Source organism: Zalophus californianus, chromosome 8 (genome assembly GCF_009762305.2).
Source record: "Zalophus californianus isolate mZalCal1 chromosome 8, mZalCal1.pri.v2, whole genome shotgun sequence".
Lineage (NCBI taxonomy): Eukaryota > Metazoa > Chordata > Mammalia > Carnivora > Otariidae > Zalophus > Zalophus californianus.
In genome coordinates, this window is record NC_045602.1 from 20,090,420 (window position 1) to 20,112,730 (window position 22,311).

At 39.9% G+C, this 22,311-nt stretch overlaps 2 protein-coding genes across 4 annotated transcripts in view; one reads left to right on the top strand and one right to left on the bottom strand.

Annotated features, from left to right (window-relative positions):
- Positions 1–22,311, top strand: part of NCOA1 (nuclear receptor coactivator 1) — a 246,093-nt gene that overhangs the window by 19,802 nt on the left and 203,980 nt on the right. The window lies entirely within an intron of this gene.
- On the bottom strand, positions 10,650–12,469 carry LOC118357244 (lysophospholipid acyltransferase LPCAT4-like). The gene has a single exon (XM_035728766.1). It carries the CDS (start codon positions 12,379–12,381, stop codon positions 10,828–10,830), a length of 1,554 nt encoding a protein of 517 aa, XP_035584659.1. The 5' UTR covers positions 12,382–12,469; the 3' UTR covers positions 10,650–10,827.

The following is a 22,311-nucleotide window of genomic DNA, read 5'->3' on the forward strand; positions in this document are numbered from 1 at the left end:
TATTATTATTTTTTGAGATGTAATTCACATATCATAAAATTAGCCTTTTAAAGTAGCTTTTAGTATACTCGCAAAGTTATGCAAATATTATCACTAATATCAGATTATTTCATCACCGCCAAAAGAAATCCCATGGAACCATACAATATTTGATCTTTTGTCTCTCTTTTTGACTTTGCATCATGTTTTCAAGGTTCATTCAGATTGTAGCATGTGTAGCTTTCATTCCATTTTATGGCCAAAAAATAGTCCGTTGTATGGATAGACCACATTTTATTTATCTGTTCAACTGTTGATGGACATTTGAGTTGTTTCTACTTTTTGACTATTATGAATAATGCTGCTATCAACTTTCATGTCCAAGTTTTTACATGGACGTGTTTTCCTTTCTTTTATTAATACACTTAGGAGTGGAATTGCTGGGTCATATGGTTAACTCTGTGTTTAACATTTTGAGGAATACAAACTGTTTTCCAAAGTGGCTGTACCATTTTACATTCCTACCAGCAGTGGTTGAGGGTTCTGATTCCTCCATCTCCTCTCCAGCACTTATTATATGACTCTTTGATTCCAGCCATCCTAGCAAGTGTGAAGAGGCATGGTAATTTGATATGTGCTTCCCTAATGCCTAACATCTTTCATCTGCTTGTTGGCCATTCAAACATCTTTTTGAGAGAAATGTCTACTCAAATATTTTGCCTGTTTTAAAGTTTGGGTATTTGCTTTCTTATTATTGGATATTAAGAGTTCTTTATATATTTTAGATATGAGTCCCATATCAAATATATGATTTGCAAATACACCCACCCATCATGTGAATAGTATTTTCACTTTCTTGATGGTGTCCCCTGAGGCACAAAAGTTTTCAATTTTGATGAAGTCCAATTTATCTTTTTTTTCCTTGTGCCTTTGGCATCATAACTGAGAAACGCTTGCCCAATCCAAGGTGATGAAAACTTATGCCTATGTTTTTTTTCTAAGAGTTTTATAGTTTTAGCACTTAACATTTAAATCTTTGATACATTTTGAGTTAATTTTTCTGTATGGTATGAGGTAGATTTCAGTTCTTTTTGCAACAGAGATAAAACTCGTTGTTTTTTAAATTTGCATGTCAGCAAGACGTCTGATTCTGATTCACCTCACTTGATAATATTTTAATCAGTATATGATTTCCTGCCACTTCATTTGTTTCACCTCTGACTCCCTGCTAATGAGTTTAAGTGGAGTTTCTTTACCAAAGCCATGTTAACCTTTGCACTTAAAAAATGTGAGAATTAGGAGGAAGTTCATTGATCACACAGTCCAGCCTCTTACCAGCGTAGAAGCTTCAGCATCTGTGACAGAAAGGCTTTCAACTTCTTTTTGGACACTTTCAGAGATGGTTAGTTCACTGAATTGTATTGCAGTATAATGCAGTAGTTACATTAAGAAGTCTTACCTAATCAAAAATCATGTTACAGGGGCGCCTGGGTGGCTCAGTCGTTAAGCGTCTGCCTTCGGCTCAGGTCATGGTCCCAGGGTCCTGGGATCGAGCCCCACATCAGGCTCCCTGCTCGGCGGGAAGCCTGCTTCTCCCTCTCCTACTCCCCTGCTTGTGTTCCCTCTCTTGCTGTGTCTCTTGTCTGTCCAAAAAAAAAAAAAAAAAAATCTTGTTATAAATAAATGTTTCAGAGGGAAATGGTAGTTATCAAGCTTATCAATAGTTTATCACAGTTTTAGTTTTATTTTTCCTGTAGCGATTTAAGTTAAAAGGAATTGCTGATTATATCATGTTATGGATGGAAAGTTTGTATCACCCCAAAATTCATATGTTGAAGCCCTAACCCCCATTATCAGAAAGTGGGGCCTTTTGGTGGTAATTAGGTTTAGATGCGGTCATGAGGGCGGAGTCCTTGCAATGGGATTAATGCCCTCATAAGAAGATACCAGAGGAAAAAAAAAAAAGATACCAGAGAGCTTGCCCCACCCCCCACGGCTCCCTAGCCTGTGAGGATACAGCAAGAAGCAGTTATCTATACACTGGAAGAGGGAGGGCCCTCATGAGACACGGAATCTACTGGCACCTTGATCTTGGACTTCCCAGGCTTCAGAACTGTGAGAAATAGATGTTTGTTGTCTAAGCCCTCCAGTCTATGATATTTTGTTATAGCAGCCATAACTAAGACATATCATAACCCACAGTATTTTATAATTAAATGAGAGCATTATATCCACCAGCACAGTAGGAGAAATGCTTATATTCCTAGAGCAATTCAGCTCAGTTTTAAAAAGCTAATGGTTAGAACATTTATTCTTTTATTCAGCTGGAATATTTCCCCTGGTAACAACTCTCCATTTTATCAATGTCCTCTTAAAACTTGGCATCTAAAATTAAAGTCAGTACTTCACGTATGCACATAGTAGTACAAAGTATGGTTGGCTGATAGTTTTTGTTTCTTTTTATATACCCCAGAATTAAGCTGTTCTTAGTAGCCATATCTTTGGGGCTTATATTGAACTTATGATCAAATGAAACCCCTTTTTAACAATGTACTAAACTGCGTGTCCCATTCCTTTGAAACTTCTTAGAGTTGTTGTAAAAGTTGCTTTACCCCTACAAATTGGGCTCTTCTCTGTGGCTTATTCACTGTATGACCTAAGACAAGATACCGAATTTCTTTGACCTCATTTATTTGTCAAATGGGGATAATACCTCCATTTTCACACTGTTGTTGGGGGATTTAATTAGATGATTTGTTCCTGTGCGTGCATATGCCTCTAGCACTCCAAATGGAAATAGCTTGTGAAAAGTGTTCTGTCACAGGTGCTGGCTTTACTTACTCTTGTATTTGATATTGATATTGACTGTTTGTTAAATAGAATCCACCCAGTTCAGATCTCTGTATATCTTGAATTGATAGGAAATATTTCAAACATGCAGAAGAGAATAAAGAATATTAGAAAAATTATTCCATGTACCATCTACCTAACTCAATTGGATCTTCACATTTTGCTGTATTTGCTTCAGATTTTTTTAAAGATTTTATTTATTAGAGAGAGAGAGTAGAGAGTGCATGGGCACAAGCAGGGGGAGTGGCAGGCAGAGGAAGAGAGAGAAGCAGGCTCTCCGCTGAGCAGGGGAGCCCAATGTGGGGCTCGATCCCAGGAGCCTTGGGATCATGACCTGAGCTGAAGGCAGATGCTTAACTGACTGAGCCACCCAGGCGCCCCTGCTTCAGCTTTTTTTTAAAGAAGTAAAATACTGTGGAGTTGAACCCTCTGTGCACCATTCTTTCTCACTTTTCCTTCCTACCCATTCCCTAGAGGTAAACACTATCCTGAATATATTTGTTTCCTTAAATAATGTAACTGTTTTGCATGTTTTTAAAGTATAGATACATACTATACTGCAATATGCTCTTGAAATGTACTTTTTCTTCCTCAACATTTTTCTATTGCAGTTACACTGTAATTTATTTACTCATTTGCCTTTGGGTAGTTATTAAGTAGTTTCCAGTTTTTTATTATTAGACAATGTTGCAGTGACCATTCCTGAACATGCTTCTTGTGAATGTGTGTGAATTTCTATAGAGAACATGTAGGGTGTGTGTTTTGGGGGAGGGGGGCTTGGAATCACTGATTGTGTGTGTGTGTGTGTGTGTGTGTGTGTATGTGTAGGCTTGGAATCACTGATTGAGGAGTATATGCCTCTTCAGTTTTGGAGAATAATTTGACATTACTTAATAAAGTACACCAATTTAGACATTACTGCTAGAGTGTGAAGGTTTTACTTTCCCTACATTTCCTCCATCAAGTTTTAGCATTATCTAAAATAATGAATTCGTCAGGTTCTAGAGGGTGAGCAGTTACTACGTTTAACAGTTTCTCTGGTCAACTTTAGAAGCCCTTGGCATGTATAAGGAAACATTTATACTATCAAATGAACAGGCTCTGGAACTGTGTGGCTCCAGGTTTGTGTCTAACTTATTCTGGTATAACCCATAATTCATTTGACAAGTTTAGTTGAAAAATAGCAACTTTTAATTTCTTGGCAATAGCACAATGCTATAAGCATTGGAAAAGTCTTCATTGCCTATATTTTATTTGATTATATTCTCTGTAGAGCAAGTAAAGTAAGGTTCTAGTCTCTAGCAATTGTGACTTAAAATAAATAATATTAACCAATTAATAAAATTGGTATAGGATATACTAGGGTAATAAAATGTAAACATAAATAGAAAGTTAAATTTTTATGGTTTAAGACTTTGACATTGAAAGATATTTGTGATCATTTATACAAAGTAAATATGGTTAAATATAGTATAATGAGTGTTAGGTGAATCTGTAGTATGGTTATGTTCTGATGTGTACTGATAGTTCAAAGACAAAGACAATGTGTGTTTATTGGATTAAGAAGCAAATGTGTGAGCCAGAAATAAAGGTGCTTATCACATCTTGACCCTTGCTCAAGCTCCAGGCATCAGAATAAGTTATAGCTGTTAAATCTAGTTTAACATTAAGAAAGAGCTTATCTTTAATTTTTTAAAAAAGTAGTATTAAAAACGTATTTCTTCTGAAGTTCCTAAATTATTAGATGTACACTTAGGAATAACTTATTTTGGGGACATTTACTTTGGCACCCATGCTAAATATATTTCTCCTTTGGTATTTTGAGAGATTAAAGGTCATTCATGTTATATTACTTGGTTGAAAACTGTCTTGCTGTGTTGCTTGCTTGCTTGTTTTTGTCCCCCTTGTTAGGAAAGGAAAATGCAATATTGTGGAATATAGGGAAAAATATTTAAAAGTAGAAGGGAGAAAAACTTAGAGCAAGTAACTAGCCATATATAGTCCTATCCCTAGACAAAAGCTGTTAATATTTGTTGGATTTCTGAAAGTTACAGTATGGATTTACAATTTTACTCAGAATTTTTGGTGTTTTTTTCCAAAGCAAGTAACTGTTCTTTAATTTTTTGGATCAGGAGTTAAAAACAAACAAAAGCAAAGAAAAACAAACAAGAAACAGGAACCTTCAGTGAATTCCTTTCAAGAAAGAAGGTATTCTTAGTCTGTCAGGGAGGAACAGCCATAGCGGCTCCGCTAGCGGTAGTCAGTCCGCTCTGTGCTGCCTGAGTATGACCTCCTAGTGTCAGCTGCCTGGTGGTAAACAGGCGGAACCTTGCTCTGCAGGCTGTAAAGGCAGAAGTGACGTGGACCCTGACCTACAAAATATATTTTTTCTCCTTATGAATATGAATAGGTTTTTCCCCTTTTTAATTGAGGAGGCGCAAAGACAAAAGTTCACCAAGCTCTAAATGCAAATAACTATGTTATTGTTGTTAACTGAGCCAAACTAACGGCCACCTTTATGAAGTGTTAGTAATAATTATAGTAGTAGAGTTTACATTAAAAAAAAATTTGGCCTAACCTTCCCTTTAATTCTCAGTCTGGTATCTGACCTTTTAGTCTCTTCTCCCATCTGTTAGTTTCATCTTTCTCCCTCTCTGGTACTCCCTCTGTTTTACCTGATTTAAAACTGCCTCCCTAACCTTTTCTGCAGTGTACTCTCCTCTCTGTCCAGCTTTCTTCCATTTTTGATATATCTTTAATATAATATGTTAACATACCAGTGTGTTTTTCTACACACACCCCGTAACCACATATACACACCATTTTGTTTGTTCTACACAGTGTTTTGATTTCTGTTGAATTTGAGTGCTTTAAGGATGTTTTCTGTTCAGTAAGATACAGTCCCCACTTCTTCCTCTTGGCTTGAACTTGCCCCATTTACACACTTTTGTTACTTTGGCGATTGTAGGGATTTGAATATACTTTTTATACTATACTATATACGTATTCTCTGTGAAAGTGCAGGAATAGATCCATACACACATGTAAAATTGATTTTTGGCAAAGGTGCCAAAGCGGTTCAGTGGGAAAAGGGCACTCTTCAACAAATGGTGCTGGAACAACTGGATATCCACATGCAAAAAACGGACTTTGATCCATGTTTTGTACCATTTAAAAGAAAAAATTAACTACAAATGGATCATAGAACTAAATATAAAACCTATAATTTTTTAGAAAAAGGATAGTATAAATCCTTTGTGACCACTGGGTAGGCAAAGATTTCTTAGGTTCAACAGAAAAGATGTGACCTAGGAAAGAAACTGATAAATTGGATGTCATCAAAATTGAGAATTTTTGACCTTCAAAATTAAAAGTGTAAAAAAAAATATAGCCATCGGAGAAATGGACACCAAAGCACAAAGAGATACCACTTCACATCCAAAAAAGTCAGATAATAAGTGTTTATGAGAATGTGGAGAAATCAGAATCTTCAAACACTGGTGGGAATATAAAGTGATGCAGTCACTTTGGAAAACATTCTAGCAGTTTCTTGGATATACTGCTGAATTACTTCAAGTCTTTGTTCCAATCTCACCTTGAGTAAAGGAGATCTACCCATACCACCCTATTTAGTGTCATAATTTTTCCCTTCCCTTCCTTTTCACTTACAATCCATTTCCCTGCTCTTTTTTAACCCCCTAATACATACCACCTTATATATATATTTTAATATCATCTTACAAAGTACTGCATGATTTACTTATTTAATTGTATTTATTGTTTGCCTCTTCACGCTGGAATGTAAATTCTATGAGGCCAGGATAGAATAGTGCCTGACTTAAAGTGGCCTCTCATTAAATGTTTGTTGACTGAATGAATGAAAGCTGGGACTGACTCTCGATCTCACGCTCTCAATCACTGTGATTGCTCTAACAATGATTATTGAGTTTTCATAATGACTTAATTTTTATAATGATTCAGTGACTATATAGTACTTCATCTAGTTGTGCTATAATTTATTAAACTGTTTCTTGTCATGTAGTTTATTTCTGAAGGATAGAGTCATCCATTCAGCAAACATTTAGAAGGCTTTGGAATCAGGCTTTGTGTGCCAGCCTCATAAAGATGAGGAAAATGTGGGCCTTGTTCTCCAGAACCTGTCAGTCTGTAGTGATGGTACATCCAGCAGCAGTTACTATAATGGTGCCTGAGAAGGGCACATGGTCGAGGCGTTTTGAAGCTACGAAGAGAATCCACCAGATTGGTGCCCAACTCTGTGGGAGCTAGAGGTTGGGTCCTGATTTGGGGGGAGGAAGGACAGCTGAACAAAAGGATGCAGTGATCAAAATGTGCATTGAGGGGTGTTTTGGCCAGATACTAAAATAGATGAGAAGAGGACTGATGATTGTCAAGGGTGAAAAAGGTGAAGTACAACTTTAATCATTAGCAATACAGGGTTTTCTAGTAATTTGTAGTGTAACACATCATTGTAATTTGAGGAAGGTTCTTCTAAAAGCCTGAAAGAGGTAATACATTTAGTTTGTATTTATCTTAAAATATGTATTACTCATTACTCTTGGGAGAAGGTAGGATTGAGTACTTAGAATTCCTTTAAACTACAAACAATGTGTATTATAAACTAATAGTTGTAGAAATGAACACTTTTTGAGTATTTACTACATACCAGGCACTGTTCTAAACATTTTACACATTTACACATATAAATTCAGAATAATATATTTTATAGGGGCCCTGGGTGGCACAGTCGGTTAAGCGTCCAGCTATTGGTTTCGGCTCAGGTCGTGATCTCAGGGTCATGGGATCCTGGGATCTAGAGGCGTTGGGCTCTGCACTCAGCAGGATTTTCTCCCTCTCCCTCTGCCCCTCCCTCCTGCTCACACACACTCTTTCTCTTAAATAAATAAATAAATCTTTAAAAAAAAGAATAATTTTACCTTTAGATATATGTACAGTGAAGTCATGATTATCTTAGGTAGATTATTTATTTGTATTTGGATTATCCATTCATTTCGAAAGACGTCTTTGTTGACAGTGCCCCCTCAGTATTCTCCCGGTTGTTTTTATTATGCCTAACCAGCTCACCTCACATCATCATTTGTATCTGCATTTTAAAATGGATAAATAGATTGTTTTTGTCTTCCACATTTGTTGATACTTGATGGGGGAGCAGATATCATGGAAGCCTAAGAAAAATATATAGACTCATTTTCCTCATTCTTAGAATTTTCCCAACTTCTTAATATTTTATTTATCTATTTGAGGTTTTTCTCTAATTACAGTTTATTCGTTTACACAAGTACTAATAGAAGCCATTTTTTCCCAGTCCTATTTATTATCAGAGCAGATTCCCTCTGCCCATAAATCAGGGATACAATTCTTAAAAACCATAGGCTTTTAAAGAATTTGAGGGCTCGGGGCGCCTGGGTGGCTCAGTTGGTTAAGCGACTGCCTTCGGCTCAGGTCATGATCCTGGAGTCCCGGGATCAAGTCCCGCATCGGGCTCCCTGCTCAGCAGGGAGTCTGCTTCTCCCTCTGACCTTTCCGCCTCTCATGTGTTCTCTCTCTCTCTCTCATTCTCGTTCTCTCAAATAATAAGTAAAATCTTTAAAAAAAAAAAAAGAATTTGAAGGCTCAGAATTAGAGGAAGGGGAATAGCTATGAAACAGAATCCACTTATAGGAGCTGATTTCAGACAAGACTTATACTGGACTTTACACAAAAATGTCCTCACCGCCATGATGATTTTTTAAATTTTACTTTGCTATGTTGCCTGAAATTCTGTCTATTAAGCATTGATTTGGGTAGACAAATACCTGCTTCTAAAATACCTCTGGTTAGGTTAAGAGAGTTTATAACCTATTGCAGTCAGATTGCCTCTCCACCTCTAGTTGTGATTAGCAGGGAGAAATGTAATATTGGAGATCCGGGTTATTATGGTAAGTTAGGGCAGCCAGAGTAGGGCCAGAATAGGGTTCTAGAGTATAGGAGAATTTGAGGGTACTGAGATTAGGGAAGAGGGACATGGAGAGTGCTGTGCAGAACTGTGGAATTCACAAAAGACAAATTGCTTTAGTAAAAAATTACTAGAGATGACACTTTAGGGAGTAACCACTTTAAGGGAAAAAGGACATTCTTTTCTTTAAGCCTGTCTTGTTCTGATGAGCTCCTGCTCACATGCTCAGAACTTAGGTTGATTCTTCAATGTAGTCTCATTTTCTATGTTTGGGAGACTAGTATGGGGGTGAAGATTAGGTTGAATTTGGGAAAGATAAAAGCAAATAAAGTGTGACTCCACTATAGTTAATGTTATAGTAGAGCTTTATAAAATAAGCACAGTGGACTAGCCTGCCAATTGTGACCATCATTTGTGACATTTCTTTCATAGGCATATGTATATAAAATGTTAAATGGCTAACATATGGTTAAAATTAAGGATAAAATTTGTTTTGGAGAACAAAGACTTCATTTAAAGGATAAAGATTAGGGAAAAATGTGAGATTTGTAAGGGACCTTTTTTTTTTAAATTAAGGTATAATTGACATATTATTGACCTTATATTACTTTCAGGTGTACAGTGTAATGATTTGATGAAATTATCAAATATGTCTAATTACCATCTGTCACCATATAGAATTACAGGTTTTTTTCCTTTTTCTGGTGATGAGAACTTTTAGGATTTACTCTCTTGGCAACTTTCAAATATGTGCTACAATAATATTAACTGTAGTCACCATGCTGCATATTACATCCTCATGACTTATTTTGTAGCTGGAAGTTTGTATGTTTTGACCCCCTGGGACCTTTGTTTTTTTTTAGTCCATCTCTCTTCTGTTTAACTTTAGTAATAATGATTGTGAGGTTGACTTCTTTATATTACTTACTTACTGGTCCTAGTTATACTCTGAAGTCATATAGAACACATCTCTGTCCATTTTGATATGTCAAGCGTTCAGATATTTGATGACTGTTTCGATGTCCCTTTATGATGATAGCTATTCTGTCTTGCCATAATCTTTCTCTTTTTCAGGCTAATTTCCATAGCCTGATCGCTTCTTGTGTGCCATTGTTTTCAGACTTGGAAATCCTTCTGGATAATCTCTAACTTTAAGTCCTTTAAATCATGGTATTCAAAGACCTCATCTAATGGTTTATTTTATTTTTTTTAAGATTTTATTTATTTATTTGACAGAGAGAGACACAGCGAGAGAGGGAACACAAGCAGGGGGAGTGGGAGAGGGAGAAGCAGGCTTCCCGCTGAGCAGGGAGCCCGATGCAGGGCTCAATCCCAGGACCCTGGGACCACGACCTGAGATGAAGGCAGATGCTTAACGACTGAGCCACCCAGGTGCCCCCATTGTTTTTTATTTTTTTAAAGGTTTTATTTTTAAGTGATCTCTACACCCAGCATGGGGCTTGAACTTAAAACCCAGCGATCAAGAGTCACATGCTATACTGACAGAGCAAGCCAATTGTTTTTTTTTTAATTTTATTTTGTTATGTTAATCATCATACACTACATCGTTAGTTTTTGCTGTAGTGTTCCATGATTCATTGTTTGCATATAACACCCAGTGCTCCATTCAGTACGTGCCCTCTTTAATACCCATCAGGAGGCTAACCCATCCCCCCACCCCCGCCCCTCTAGAACCCTTCGTTTGTTTCTCAAGCCAGTTGTTTTTAAATAAAATGAGGACAGTGATGCCTCATTACTAGGATTGTTATGAGAAAGTACATGAAATAATCTAGGGAAAGGACTTACTTTATTTTTTTTTTTTTTTTTTTTAAATAGATATAGATATATATTTAGATTTATATATAAAATAGTTTTTTACAAAAAAAAAATACCCAAACAAACAAAAACCGAAAATCAACTTAAAAAAAAACAAACACAACAACAATAACAAAAAAATCAAGCAGGAGCAGAAACGGGCTTGAGGCACACGGCAGGCCGGAGGCGAGCTGGGGAGGTCGAGGCGCTCAGTCGCCCTTCTGCTTGGGTGCTGGCACAGTCCCGTTGGCCAGAGACATGGGGTTGCCGGGGACTGAGGCCTGTGGTTTCAGGGAGGGGCGCAGGTAGGTGCTGAAGAGCTTCCCGTGGAGTGGGTCGTGGAGAGAGAAGGCCTGGAACTGACAGAGGGAGAGGCCTTGGTGGGGTCCCGCCTGGCACAGCTCAGCATGCAAAGTCGCAGCAGCAGGGCGGGGTGACCCCAGCAGCAGGTGCAGGATGGTGCTGAAGCCCTGTCTGTACAGCAGGCGGCCAGGCCCCTCTGCTTGCTCCTCGGCAAAGAGCTCAAAGGCCAGGCGAGTCAGCTCGTCCAGGCTCCTGCCCCCATCCAGAGCTGCCAGGGCCAAGGCCACATCTCGAAAGTCCACCAAACCTTGGCCATCCTGCTGGAAGTAGCTGAAGGCTCCAGCCACTGTCCGGGGGTCCGAGAGCTGTAGCTGCCTGGCAAACTCTTCCTGACTGATCATTCGACTCCGGCCTGGCTCTGCCCCAGTGTCCACACGGCCAGGGGACAGCCCAGCCTTCCGAAGCACCTTTCCCAGTTCCCAGAGCTGCGGCTCCAGTGAGACCTTCAGCCGGCCCACCACAATCACGGGTAAGCTCCCCACAAACTCACACTCAGTGGCTGGAATGCCCAGGGCCTGTGCCATTACCCTCTGGACATTGTTGGCATAGAGGGTGGGGTTCCTGCTCTCCTCCGGGCTGGGGTGGTACACAGGGAGGAACTCCACGTCCACGATGCTGCAGGGCTGAGAGGCTGTGAGCCAGAGGACTTTCAGTACTCCAGGGCCCCTCCATGCCCAGCTGGTGGTGTCCAGACTGTTGGGGTATCGGATGAGGACAGGTTGCACAGGAACCCCGGCAATGAAGGCTCCTGGTTTGAATTTAAGCAAAGCCTTCTTGTTGGAACAGGTGCCCTCAGGAAAGAATAGTACCTGGGGCCACTTGCCTCCTGAGGTAGCCCGCCTTCGGACCTCCTCCACCACTCTGCGCCGAGAAGCCGGGTCATGCCGAGATACTAGGATGGCTTGGTTGAAGCGAAGAAGGGCTCCAATGACAGGCACGGAAAGGTTCTCGGCTCGGGACACAACCTTGGGCAGGTCACAGGGCAGCAGAACAATGGGGTCAAAGAAAGTAGAGTGGGGAGCAGCAACAAGGACAGGGGCTTGAAGGCGAGAGGCCCGCTGTCCCCGAACGCGAATTCGAAGGAAGCCCAGCAGGAAAAAGAGCAGGCGGCTGAGGCCCAGCACCCCGTTGTGGCACACAGTCTTCCTCCATCCTGTGATTGGCTCCTGAAGCTGCGCCTCCGTAAGACCAGCTACTTGCAGCCAAGCAAAGGGCCAGAGGAGAAAGAGGACAATGAAGGCCAGAAGCACTCGGATGGGGGCCAACAGTGCCCCCAGGAGGCAGAGCTTAACCCTCTGGAGGCGGGAGAGATGTAACTCATGCACGAAGGGGTTGGGGGGCGCTGGGGACCCGGGGGTGGGGTCGAGGGGGGCCCAGTCCCCCGGACTTCCCTGGTTCATAGCGGCGGAAGAAGGTGGGAGCGAGGGCGCCCCGGCCCCGACCCCGGGCCCCGCTCTGCAGAGCAGCGGCTGCGGCTGCAGCGCTCCGGCCGGGGCCAGGACTTACTTTATTTTAAAAAGATTTTATTTATTTGAGAGAGAGTGCGTGTGCACAAGCAGGGGGACGGGCAGAGGGAGAAGCAGACTCTGGGCCCTGAGGCTTGATCCTGGGACCCACAGATCATGACCTGAGCCGAAGGCAGACGCTTAACCAACTGAGCCACCCAGGCGCCCCGGGAAAGAACTTTAATATGCTTTATTCTAGCGCTTTACTATATAAATGTTTGCTGTATAGTATTCTTTACTGGCTACATATTTTTTATATATTCTTTTGCATCTATTAAATGTTTACATAAGACATTTTAAAAAATTAATAGTAAATATGTCTCCTTTAATTTAGTTCTGGTTTGTTTTTAACGCAGTGTTCTATCCTTTAGATCATTTACCATTTTTAATTTTCATTTATTGCATCGTCTAGCCTACTCAGCGTTACGTTGTCAGCAGATCCAATGAACAGATTTTTGAATTATTGGAGCAAGCCATTGAAAAAAACATTTAACAGGGCAGCCTGAGGCTGAGCAGTGAGGCCAGCCACACCACAGGGCTGCTCCGTGGTAGGTATTGAGTGGTTAGTTAGCATTTTGTAGGGCCAAAGTATATGGACAGCTTCTCTGCCTGGCAGTGTCCTAACCACTTCCTTTCTACCATTTTTTTCTCTGGGAGGATATTTGAGAGATCAGTGTAATAACATTTGTGTATTCTCTTTAGGATTGTCCTAATTTACCTACCTAATTTTTTTTTTTTGATGATTTGGCTGTGAACACTGCTAATTTTATGATAAAATCAGCCATATTTAGCATAATGACATAACTTAAGCTCTTAGATAATTTAGCTACTGGTAAAATACACACATTTTTTAGTTACAGCATATTGCAGATTTTTAAAAATTAAATTTCTCAGATTAAGTTCTTAGTGTAACCCCCACCAGGAACTAAGAAAAATTCTCTACTACTTATCAAAAATAGCATTTTATTAGTTTCTTACTAAAAACTGCAAAGGACATGAGAGTTGCAACCAAAGATTTATACTTTTAGAATTAACAATAGCTTATTTTTCTGGTGCCACATTTTTTGTGTCATTTTTAATGGTCAGCAGAATATTTGAAGAAGTGTTAGACTAAAGATATTCAATACGGTTTTGATTTAAACAAAAAAAAATCAGTTGGTTTACCATTAAAAATTAGAGATGGATCATTGTTTTAATAATTACATTCACTTTGCCATTTATTTATGTTATGACATTTTTTAAAATGTTTTATTTATTTATTCATGAGAGAGAGAGAGGCAGAGGCAGAAGGAGAAGCAGGCTCCCTGCCTAGCAGGGAGCCCTATGTGGGACTCGATTCCAGGACCCCGGGATCATGACCTGGGCCGAAGGCAGACGCTTAACCATCTGAGCCACCCAGGCGCCCCTATGTTACGACATTTTAGTGAGTGAATTTTTATTGTGACTAACACTGTGGAATTTCTAGGTAATCAGGGGTATTTATTTTGGGAACTAAAGACACATCTGTTTCTTATATTTCACTTTTGTAATGGTATGGCCCTGGGTCTGTGGTTCAGATTTTGGCTTTTGTTCTCTCAGGGGGCTTATTGATTCTTTGTTCCAACTGAGGCCCAATATTCTTTTTTTTTTTTTAAAGATTTTTTTTTTAATTTATTCATTCGAGACACAGAGATAGAGAGAGAGAGAACATGAGCAGGGGGAGAAGCAGAGGGAGGGGGAGAAGCGGGCTCCCGGCTCAGCAGGCTCCCCGCTGAGCAGGGAGCCCGATGTTGGGCTTGATCCCAGGACCCCGGGATCATGACCTGAGACGAAGGCAGACGCTTAACCATCTGAGTCACCCAGGCGCCCTGAGGCCTAATATTCTTAATCTAGCTTTTGCTTCCATATAGTTATTTCCCCCTAGTTTATCATCCCTATGCAGATTAAATATAATAACAGGCAGGGCACTGCAGTCTCTCTGTCTCACGCTAAGTTAGTTTGTATTTTTCTTTTACTTTGTTCAGTACTTCCTTTAAAATGGCAAAGTCCAGAGTCCACAAGTGTTTAGACTTGGATGTATAGGACCTTTGCAAATCTGTTCTGGTAGGGAGAGGAGGGACTGAGAAACGTCTTGAGGTTGAAATGTAAGGTAAAGAAAATGTACTTATGAATAGTTTAGATAGAAGATATCTCTTAAAAGAGGTTGATTGCTATGGAGACAGTCTTGTGGGGATTTCTTATGATACTAGATTTCTTTATAGCCTCATTTTAGCAGTATTAAAGTCTCCTAATAAAAAATGATCTTACAGCTTCTTTAGTGCTCTAGATAGCCATGATGGACTGCTCAGTTGATAGCTATGCTAACTTTTTTGTTTCTAGGGTGGGGGAAGGGAATAGCCCATTACCACAAGCACACTAACAAAACCACCTTTCTTTCCTTGTAAGCCCACAACTGTGCAGGTTTGGGAAATTTATCTTACTTTCAATGTTAAGAGATGACTTTTTATGTTTGTTTGCTTGTTTGCTTTTTAGGATGTCTGATAAAATTACAGAATAGATCCACAAAAAGAGCAAATCTTGAATCAGTGTTTGGTATTTGGTCACCTGATAAAATCAGATCTATGGCCTGAATGAATGCTTTTTAACCTTTCCTTCCCCAGTTTGAGCACGAGTAGCTGCCTCCAAGAGAAGTCTTACTTTTAGGCAAACTGTGGCCAAACGTTGATAGAACAAAATTTAGGTGATGGTACACGTTGGGAAAACTTTCATTTTCAAGCAGTATTCAGCGGTTAAGATGGTATTATCCTTCCCAAGCCTCATATGACATGGACAGTAATAGGATAAGTCAGTAAAGTTAAATGAGCTTTTTAATGGGAATTAGAAGATGGGTGTTCCAATCCATGTTCTATTATAGGTTCTGAGCTTGAGCAGATCACTTTACCTCCCTCTCTGGGATGCAGTTTTTTAATCTGTAACCTGAGGGCTTGCATGTGCTGATCTCTTAAAATCTTTTCTGATTTAAAACCATTGTATAATTATTATATTTTCTTCACTACCTCTAAATGTCTGTATCTACTTTTCCCCTTTCTTTTTTCTTGGAGGAAAAGTTAAATGACTTTCCAAGATGAGTTTGTATGATTGTGAAACTGCCCATTCCTAATTCTCCTAGTTTTATTGTTTATTCATTTATTCAGCAAACATTTGTGGTACATGTGCAGAATTTCAGGTTCTTTTAGGTTCTGGGAAGATCAAGAAGACATAGAACTCTGTCCTCAAGGCGATTAGGGTAGTAGGGGAAGAAAAACATTTACTACCGTAGAATAAAAAAAGGGATGTAACATGGCAATGTGGCACAAAGAGGAAGTGAAACTTTTTTTGGCTAGTCAAGTAAGGGTTTACAGAGCAGCCTCCCCCGACCAGAGTTTTAAAATGAAAAAAACTTTCTTTCTCCCTCAATAAGAGTAGTAGATTCTTTTTTTTTTTTTAAGATTTTATTTATTTACTTGAGAGAGAGAGAGCAGGAGGGAGAGGGAGAGAGAATTGGAAGCAGACTCTGCGCCGAGTGCAGATCTCCACGCGGAGCTCAATCCCACAACCCAAGGTCATGACCTGACCCAAAACCAAGAGTGGGAGGTTTAACTGAGCTGCCCCGGCGCCCCAAAAGTAGTAGATTCTTAATGTAAACAAAAAACTAGGAAATACAGATAAGCAAAACTTAGGAAAACAACCACTCTTAATATCTTGATATGCATTTCTTCCTACCCTTTTGAAACTGGCTTTTTTGTTTTTGTTTTTTTTAAAGATTTTATTTATTTATTTGACAGAGAGACAGCAAGAGAGGGAACACAAGCAGGGGGAGTGGGAGAGGGAGAAGCAGGCTTCCCGGTGAGCAGGGAGCCCGATGTCGGGCTCGATCCCAGGACTCTGGGATCATGACCTGAGCCGAAGGCAGACACTTAACAACTGAGCCACCCAGGCGCCCCTTCCTTCACCAAATCTTTAAAAATAATAGAAAAATATATATGTAGTCACCTATAGAAATAAGAAGAGGAAATCTCTGTAAATCAGAAACTGGGAAGAATTTCTGAGCATAGGAAGTCCAATGGGTAACACTCATATCCAGAGGTGGGGGAAACCGGGAGCACAGAGGTTCCCAGAGTAGTCAGTAAGTGATTACTATAACATAAGCAGCTCCAACCTGTGTATATTCTAACACCAATTTGGATCAAGCGAAAGGTCTGTTTCCATGCAAGAACTGCATGTAGGAGCCTGGGTCTATGAGACGGTGAAGCACGGTGGGTAATTGGCTATATCGCATGTGGAAGACCAGGCACTGAGGTACCCTGTCTGCTCCTCCTCCACTCCTCTTGAAAACAATATGAAATGAGTCCTGCTTCCTGAATAAGCAGTACCAATAGAAGCCAGCAGAATGTAACAATTATTTAGCTAATAATTTTAGAGAGATAAGGAATTCAGCAAGTGATTATAAAACAAGAGTAGGCATTTATTAGGAAGAGTCAATTAGAGATCTGAGGAATGAGAAATATGGTTGTTGAAATGTAACAATGTTTGGTGCCAGTGAGGATGGATTAGAACAGTACCTGATTGGTAGTAGAGAGAACTGGCTCTTCCTGGTGATCCGGTGACATAATGAGATCCTGAACTAAGATAGTAGCAGTAGAGATAGAGTTGAGGATGCGAATACAGAGATGGTATGTTAAAAATAAAGAATTAAGACCACTTGGGTGTGGGAATGAGAGAGAAGAAGGAATCTGAAAATTCCTAGGTTTCTTGATGGTTAAGTGGAGAAGTAATATTGCCAGAAACCACACTAGCAAATTCAAGAGTAAAAGCAGTTTTTTGAGGGGGGTAGTGTTCTCTCACTTGGACATGTTGAGATTGAGGTGCTTGTGAGACAACCAGATGAAGTTTTGTCTGTTAGACTAGTGGATATCTGGATTCGGAATGCAAATGTTTGGGCTTGAGTGAGTTTTGGAAGTCCTGTATAGGTGATAATGCTGTCGGATCTCATGCTCACAGGTGAGTTTGCTCAGGAGGAATGCAGACTTTGAGACAGAATGACCACTTCCATCTGAGAGGTATGTGGAAGAAGAAGAGCCAGCACAGGCAAGGGAGGGTTGGAAGAGTAGGAGGTATACCAAGACTAATGTCCTGGAAACCAGAGAAGTAAGGGAGTGGTCAACAATGTCAGATTACCAAAGGGTAAATGAAGGCTAAGTGGTGATTTGGCAGTTCAGTGGAGGTGGGGAGCAGCTTCAGTGGAGTGGTGGGGCTAAAACCAGATTGCAGTGAGTTAAAGAATGCATGGTGGGGGCACTTGGGTGGCTCAGTGAGTTAAGCATCTGCCTCAGCTCAGGACATAATCTCAGGGTCCTCGGATCAAGGCCTGTGTCGGCGCTATGTGGACCCCAGTCCACCCAGTGTTCAGAGGAGAGTCCACTTGTCCCTCTTCCTCTGCCCCTGTCTGTCAAATAAATAAAATCATAAAAAAAAAAAAAGAATGCATGGGAGGTAAGATGGTAGAGGCTGTGAAAATAGATTCTGTAGACGTAGGTTTTGTAGAGGAGCAAGGTCTGTGGGAGCTGGGATAGGCGTGGGTGCAGGGTTGGAGGAGTGATGTTCTTAGTCCTTTTTTCTTCTCTGGCTTCTCTTCTCTGCTAGTTTCTTACCTGTTTCTTACAAATGTTGTCAGGGCTTTTCTCTCGTTCTCTCCTTTTACATTCTCCCATTTCACCCTTAAACTTTTCTCCCAACTCCACATTTTTGTGGCACTTACTTTCTCTTTTGTCTGGAAAGATTTATATATCTTACCTTTTTCATTTATTTGTTTGCTCTGTCTCTTCAGCTACTTGATACTACAAGTCTTTCAAGGTCTTTTTGTATCTTTAACTTCACCATAGTGTCACACTGAAGATGTTCAATTAAGAGTCATTGAAAAATCAATTGCACAAATACATTTAGTTCCAAAATCCCATTTTGGAGTAGTTCTAGCAAAAAAAGTGCATTTTATTTTTATTTTATTATTATTATTTTTAAGTAGGCTCCATGCCCAGTGTGGTGCTTGAACTTGTGACCCTGAGATCAAGACCTGAGCTGGGATCAAGAGTCGGATGCTTAACCAATTGAGCCACCCACTTGCCCCCAAGAAGTACCTTTTAGATAATTAGAAGTTTGATATGACTTTTGGGAAAATTTGGGCAACCTTAAAATGTATTAATTGAAGTATTATGTTCTGATTACAGGAAGAATTATTATCCTGCCCTGGTGAAATACATGTAACATCTGTTGTTTGACTTCATATGAAGAGGGATGTTGGCAGGGGTGCCAGGGTGGTTCCGTCCCTTCAGTGTCTGCCTTCGGCTCAGGTCATGACCCAGGGTCCTGCAGTGGAGTCCTGCTTTGGGCTCCCTGCTCAGCAGGGAGTCTGCTTCTCCCTCTCCCTCTGCCCCTCCCCCCCTGCTTGCACTTGCTCTCTCTGTCAAATAAATAATAAACAAAATCTTAAAAAAAGAGAGATGTTGGCAAACTAGAATCTTGTTCAGGAGAGAGAGAAAAATGATAGGATCTAGTGCTGGTTGCCAATCCATTATCTCTTTTCCCTTTCATTCTTAGTAACATTACTGCTACAGTGTGGACACACCATTAAGCCCATCTATAAAAACATTTCCCAGCAGTTGTAAACAGAAGTCTTAGGGTAGGGCTTCTAGGAAAGCTCTTTAAAAGAGATGGAGTCATCTGGGAAGCCTCAGAAGGAGCCCTTGTCCCTCCCTCCTTTCTTCTGCCTGGGACATGGATATGATTTCTGGAGGTGCCATGGTCAGTTTTTGACCATGAGATGACTTTGAGCATAGATTCCATGGGGTAAGGCAGAGTGAAAAGATAGAACAGGGGTGACTACTGAGCTGTCCATCTATCGTAACGTTCCTACCACCAGATGTCTTACGTGAGAGAAAAATAAACCTCTCCTTTCTGTCAGCCACAGGTATTTGTTTGTGTGCAACTGAACCTAATCTGTTCTGACACAGAGGGCCAGTCCACTGACCGGATGAAGGCTAATTACTGAGGCCAGCCTTAGCAGTCAGAGAGGTTATGGCCCCAGCTAGTTTTGGGATTCCAGACTTTACCTTAAGGGAAGATTTTCTGAAAACTATTTTAACATTGATCTAAGTAATTCTTACAAGAGCTTTTCTCAGCTTGATTCTGAAAATATGTGGCATCCTTGTAGGTATGAGCAAACAGAAAAATTATAGGAGATAAGACTCAGCAGTTCAAAAGAAGGAATAATTTGAATTTTCATAGCAGATAGCTCTCTGCAACATAGTTAGAACTCTGTGCCAGATGTAAAAAATTCGAATTCTTAGACTCAGTAAAATTTAAGAGGGGATTATCATGAACAACAGGCATTCAGAAAACAGGAAAAAAGTTTTTGGAAAACAAAATCATTAATTTTTTTTTTTAAGATTTTATTTATTCATGAGAGACAGAGACAGAGAGAGAGGCAGGCAGAGGGAGAAGCAGGCTCCCCGTGGAGCAGGGAACCCGATGCGGGACTCAATCCTAGGACCCCAGGATCACAATCTGAGCCGAAGACAGATGCTTAACCAACTGAGCCACCCAGGCACCCCAAAATCATTAATCTTGAACTAAAATAAGTAATAATAGTGAAAAGTAATTGCATATCCAGGAAATCCTATTAGTCAATGAGAACATTAGTTCAAATGATGTTTCAGAGTTATGTAAAGAAAACAGTGGATCATGACAAAAAAGAATAATGGGCATATAGATAGATCCAAAAGATATGGTATACATAAATTGAGTGTTCTAGAAGGAAAAAAACAGAGATGATGTATAAATAATCAAGAAATACTCAAAAGTATGTGTTGAAAATATTGCTAAACTAATGACTTACATTTTTGAGAGAACTCACCAAATGGCAAAGATGAGGATTATACTAGTCATGTTTCTGATGTTCAAGGATGAGAGAAAATTCCACAAGTATCCTGGGAGGAAAACAAAATGATTTTCAAGGAAAAGATAACCAGATTGGAATCTAGTCTTATTTAATGAAAATGCCAAATCAGAGAATTCCAGACCTTTGGATTTTTGGGCCAATAAAATGCTGATAGGAAACTTGAGTGATTAACATAAATTATCAAACATTTTTTGACTAAATAAGGACATAAAATATAAAACAAACAATGGAATAATTTTTATTTTAGGGTGAACAACACTCTCTTTTATTGATTTTACTGAGTTGGGGAGTAGTGAAAATTTCATCACCAAATAGTATTGGTTCTTGGTTTGGAGTTTGGTAATTACTACAGTATTTAGACTGTGAGGGAAAAGGGTATGAACTCAGAATTTTATACTTTACCATATTGTCATTTACATATAAAGGCAAATAGAGATTTCCAGACAGACACGATTTCAGAAATAATACTGGCTTTGGGCGCCTGGGTGGCTTAGTTGGTTAAGCGACTGCCTTCGGCTCAGGTCACGATCCTGGAGTCCCAGGTTCGAGTCCCGCATCGGGCTCCCTGCTCGGCGGGGAGTCTGCTTCTCCCTCTGACCTTCTTCCCTCTCATGCTCTCTCTCTACCATTCTCTCTCTCTCTCAATAAATAAATAAAAATCTTTAAAAAAAAAAAGAAATAATACTGGCTTTGTATCTTTTTTGGAAAAAAGTATCAATAATATAATTAGTAAACTTGATTAACAGATTAATATTAAACTGTGTGCCTTACGGAAGATATTTAATTCTGATTACTTGTGAAAGAGTCATTAAAGCTAAGCCACAGAAATAGCAAAAACAGAAACTCAGAAGTAGTTATTTTAAGCATTTATTGTGTTCCTACGGTATACTAGGCAGAGAGCTAGGCTCTCAGGATACAGTAAAAACAACAAGGTCATGTGAATTTTGCCCTGATGGAGCTTAGAGTCTAGTGAGTGATATAACCAGGGAGGTACATTGCAGTACAATGGATGCTGCAGTGGAGAGACTGCAGGGTGGAAAGTGAGCATAGAGCAGGAACTGGCTTTCTGAAGAAGGAACGTCTGTGTTGAGACATGAAGACAGGAGAGAGAAGTTGAAAAGATTTCAGATTAGTTGATTGCTTCGAGAGTACAAAGTGGGAGAACGGAACAGATGACACCAGAGATGTAATGAGGGACAGTATCACACAGAACCTTGAAAACAGTGTTGAGGCAGTTGGGCATTATCTTGGGAGGAATGGGGAATCATTAAAAGATTTTAATCATGAAAAAGTGATGTGATCCGATTTGTTTTTTAGAAGGATCCCTCAGGCTATAGGGTGGAGAATGTCAGATTAGAGCCCAGTAAAATGGAAGGTGGTAAGGTCATTTAGAGCATCGTCTTATTTATTTGTTGTAACAAATATTTCTAGGTCAGAGGTGATACTGGGCTAGTTATGGTAGGATCATGGGATGGTGAGTAGTAGATGGATTTGAGAAAGATTTAGGCTTTGGTTGGATATTGGGAAGATGTAGAGGGAAGAGGATGGATCTGATCTTAAATTTTTGGCTTGTGCAGTAGGTACATGATGATGATGCCATTCAGTAGGGAACCCCAGCGAAGATTAGGGAAGGATGGTAAGTTCAGTTTGAGGTGCCAATCCAGAAGATAGATAAGTGGATTTGAAGTTTAAGAGAGGGATCTGGGCTAGAGATACTGATTTGGAAGGTAACTAAAGTCACGGATGTGAAAGAGCACCCATGTAGAATATGCAAAGAGGGAAGAGATGATTTAGGTGAAAGACCTTAGGAACACATATATCTAAAATGAGGATTCTTCCAATAAGACTTTCAG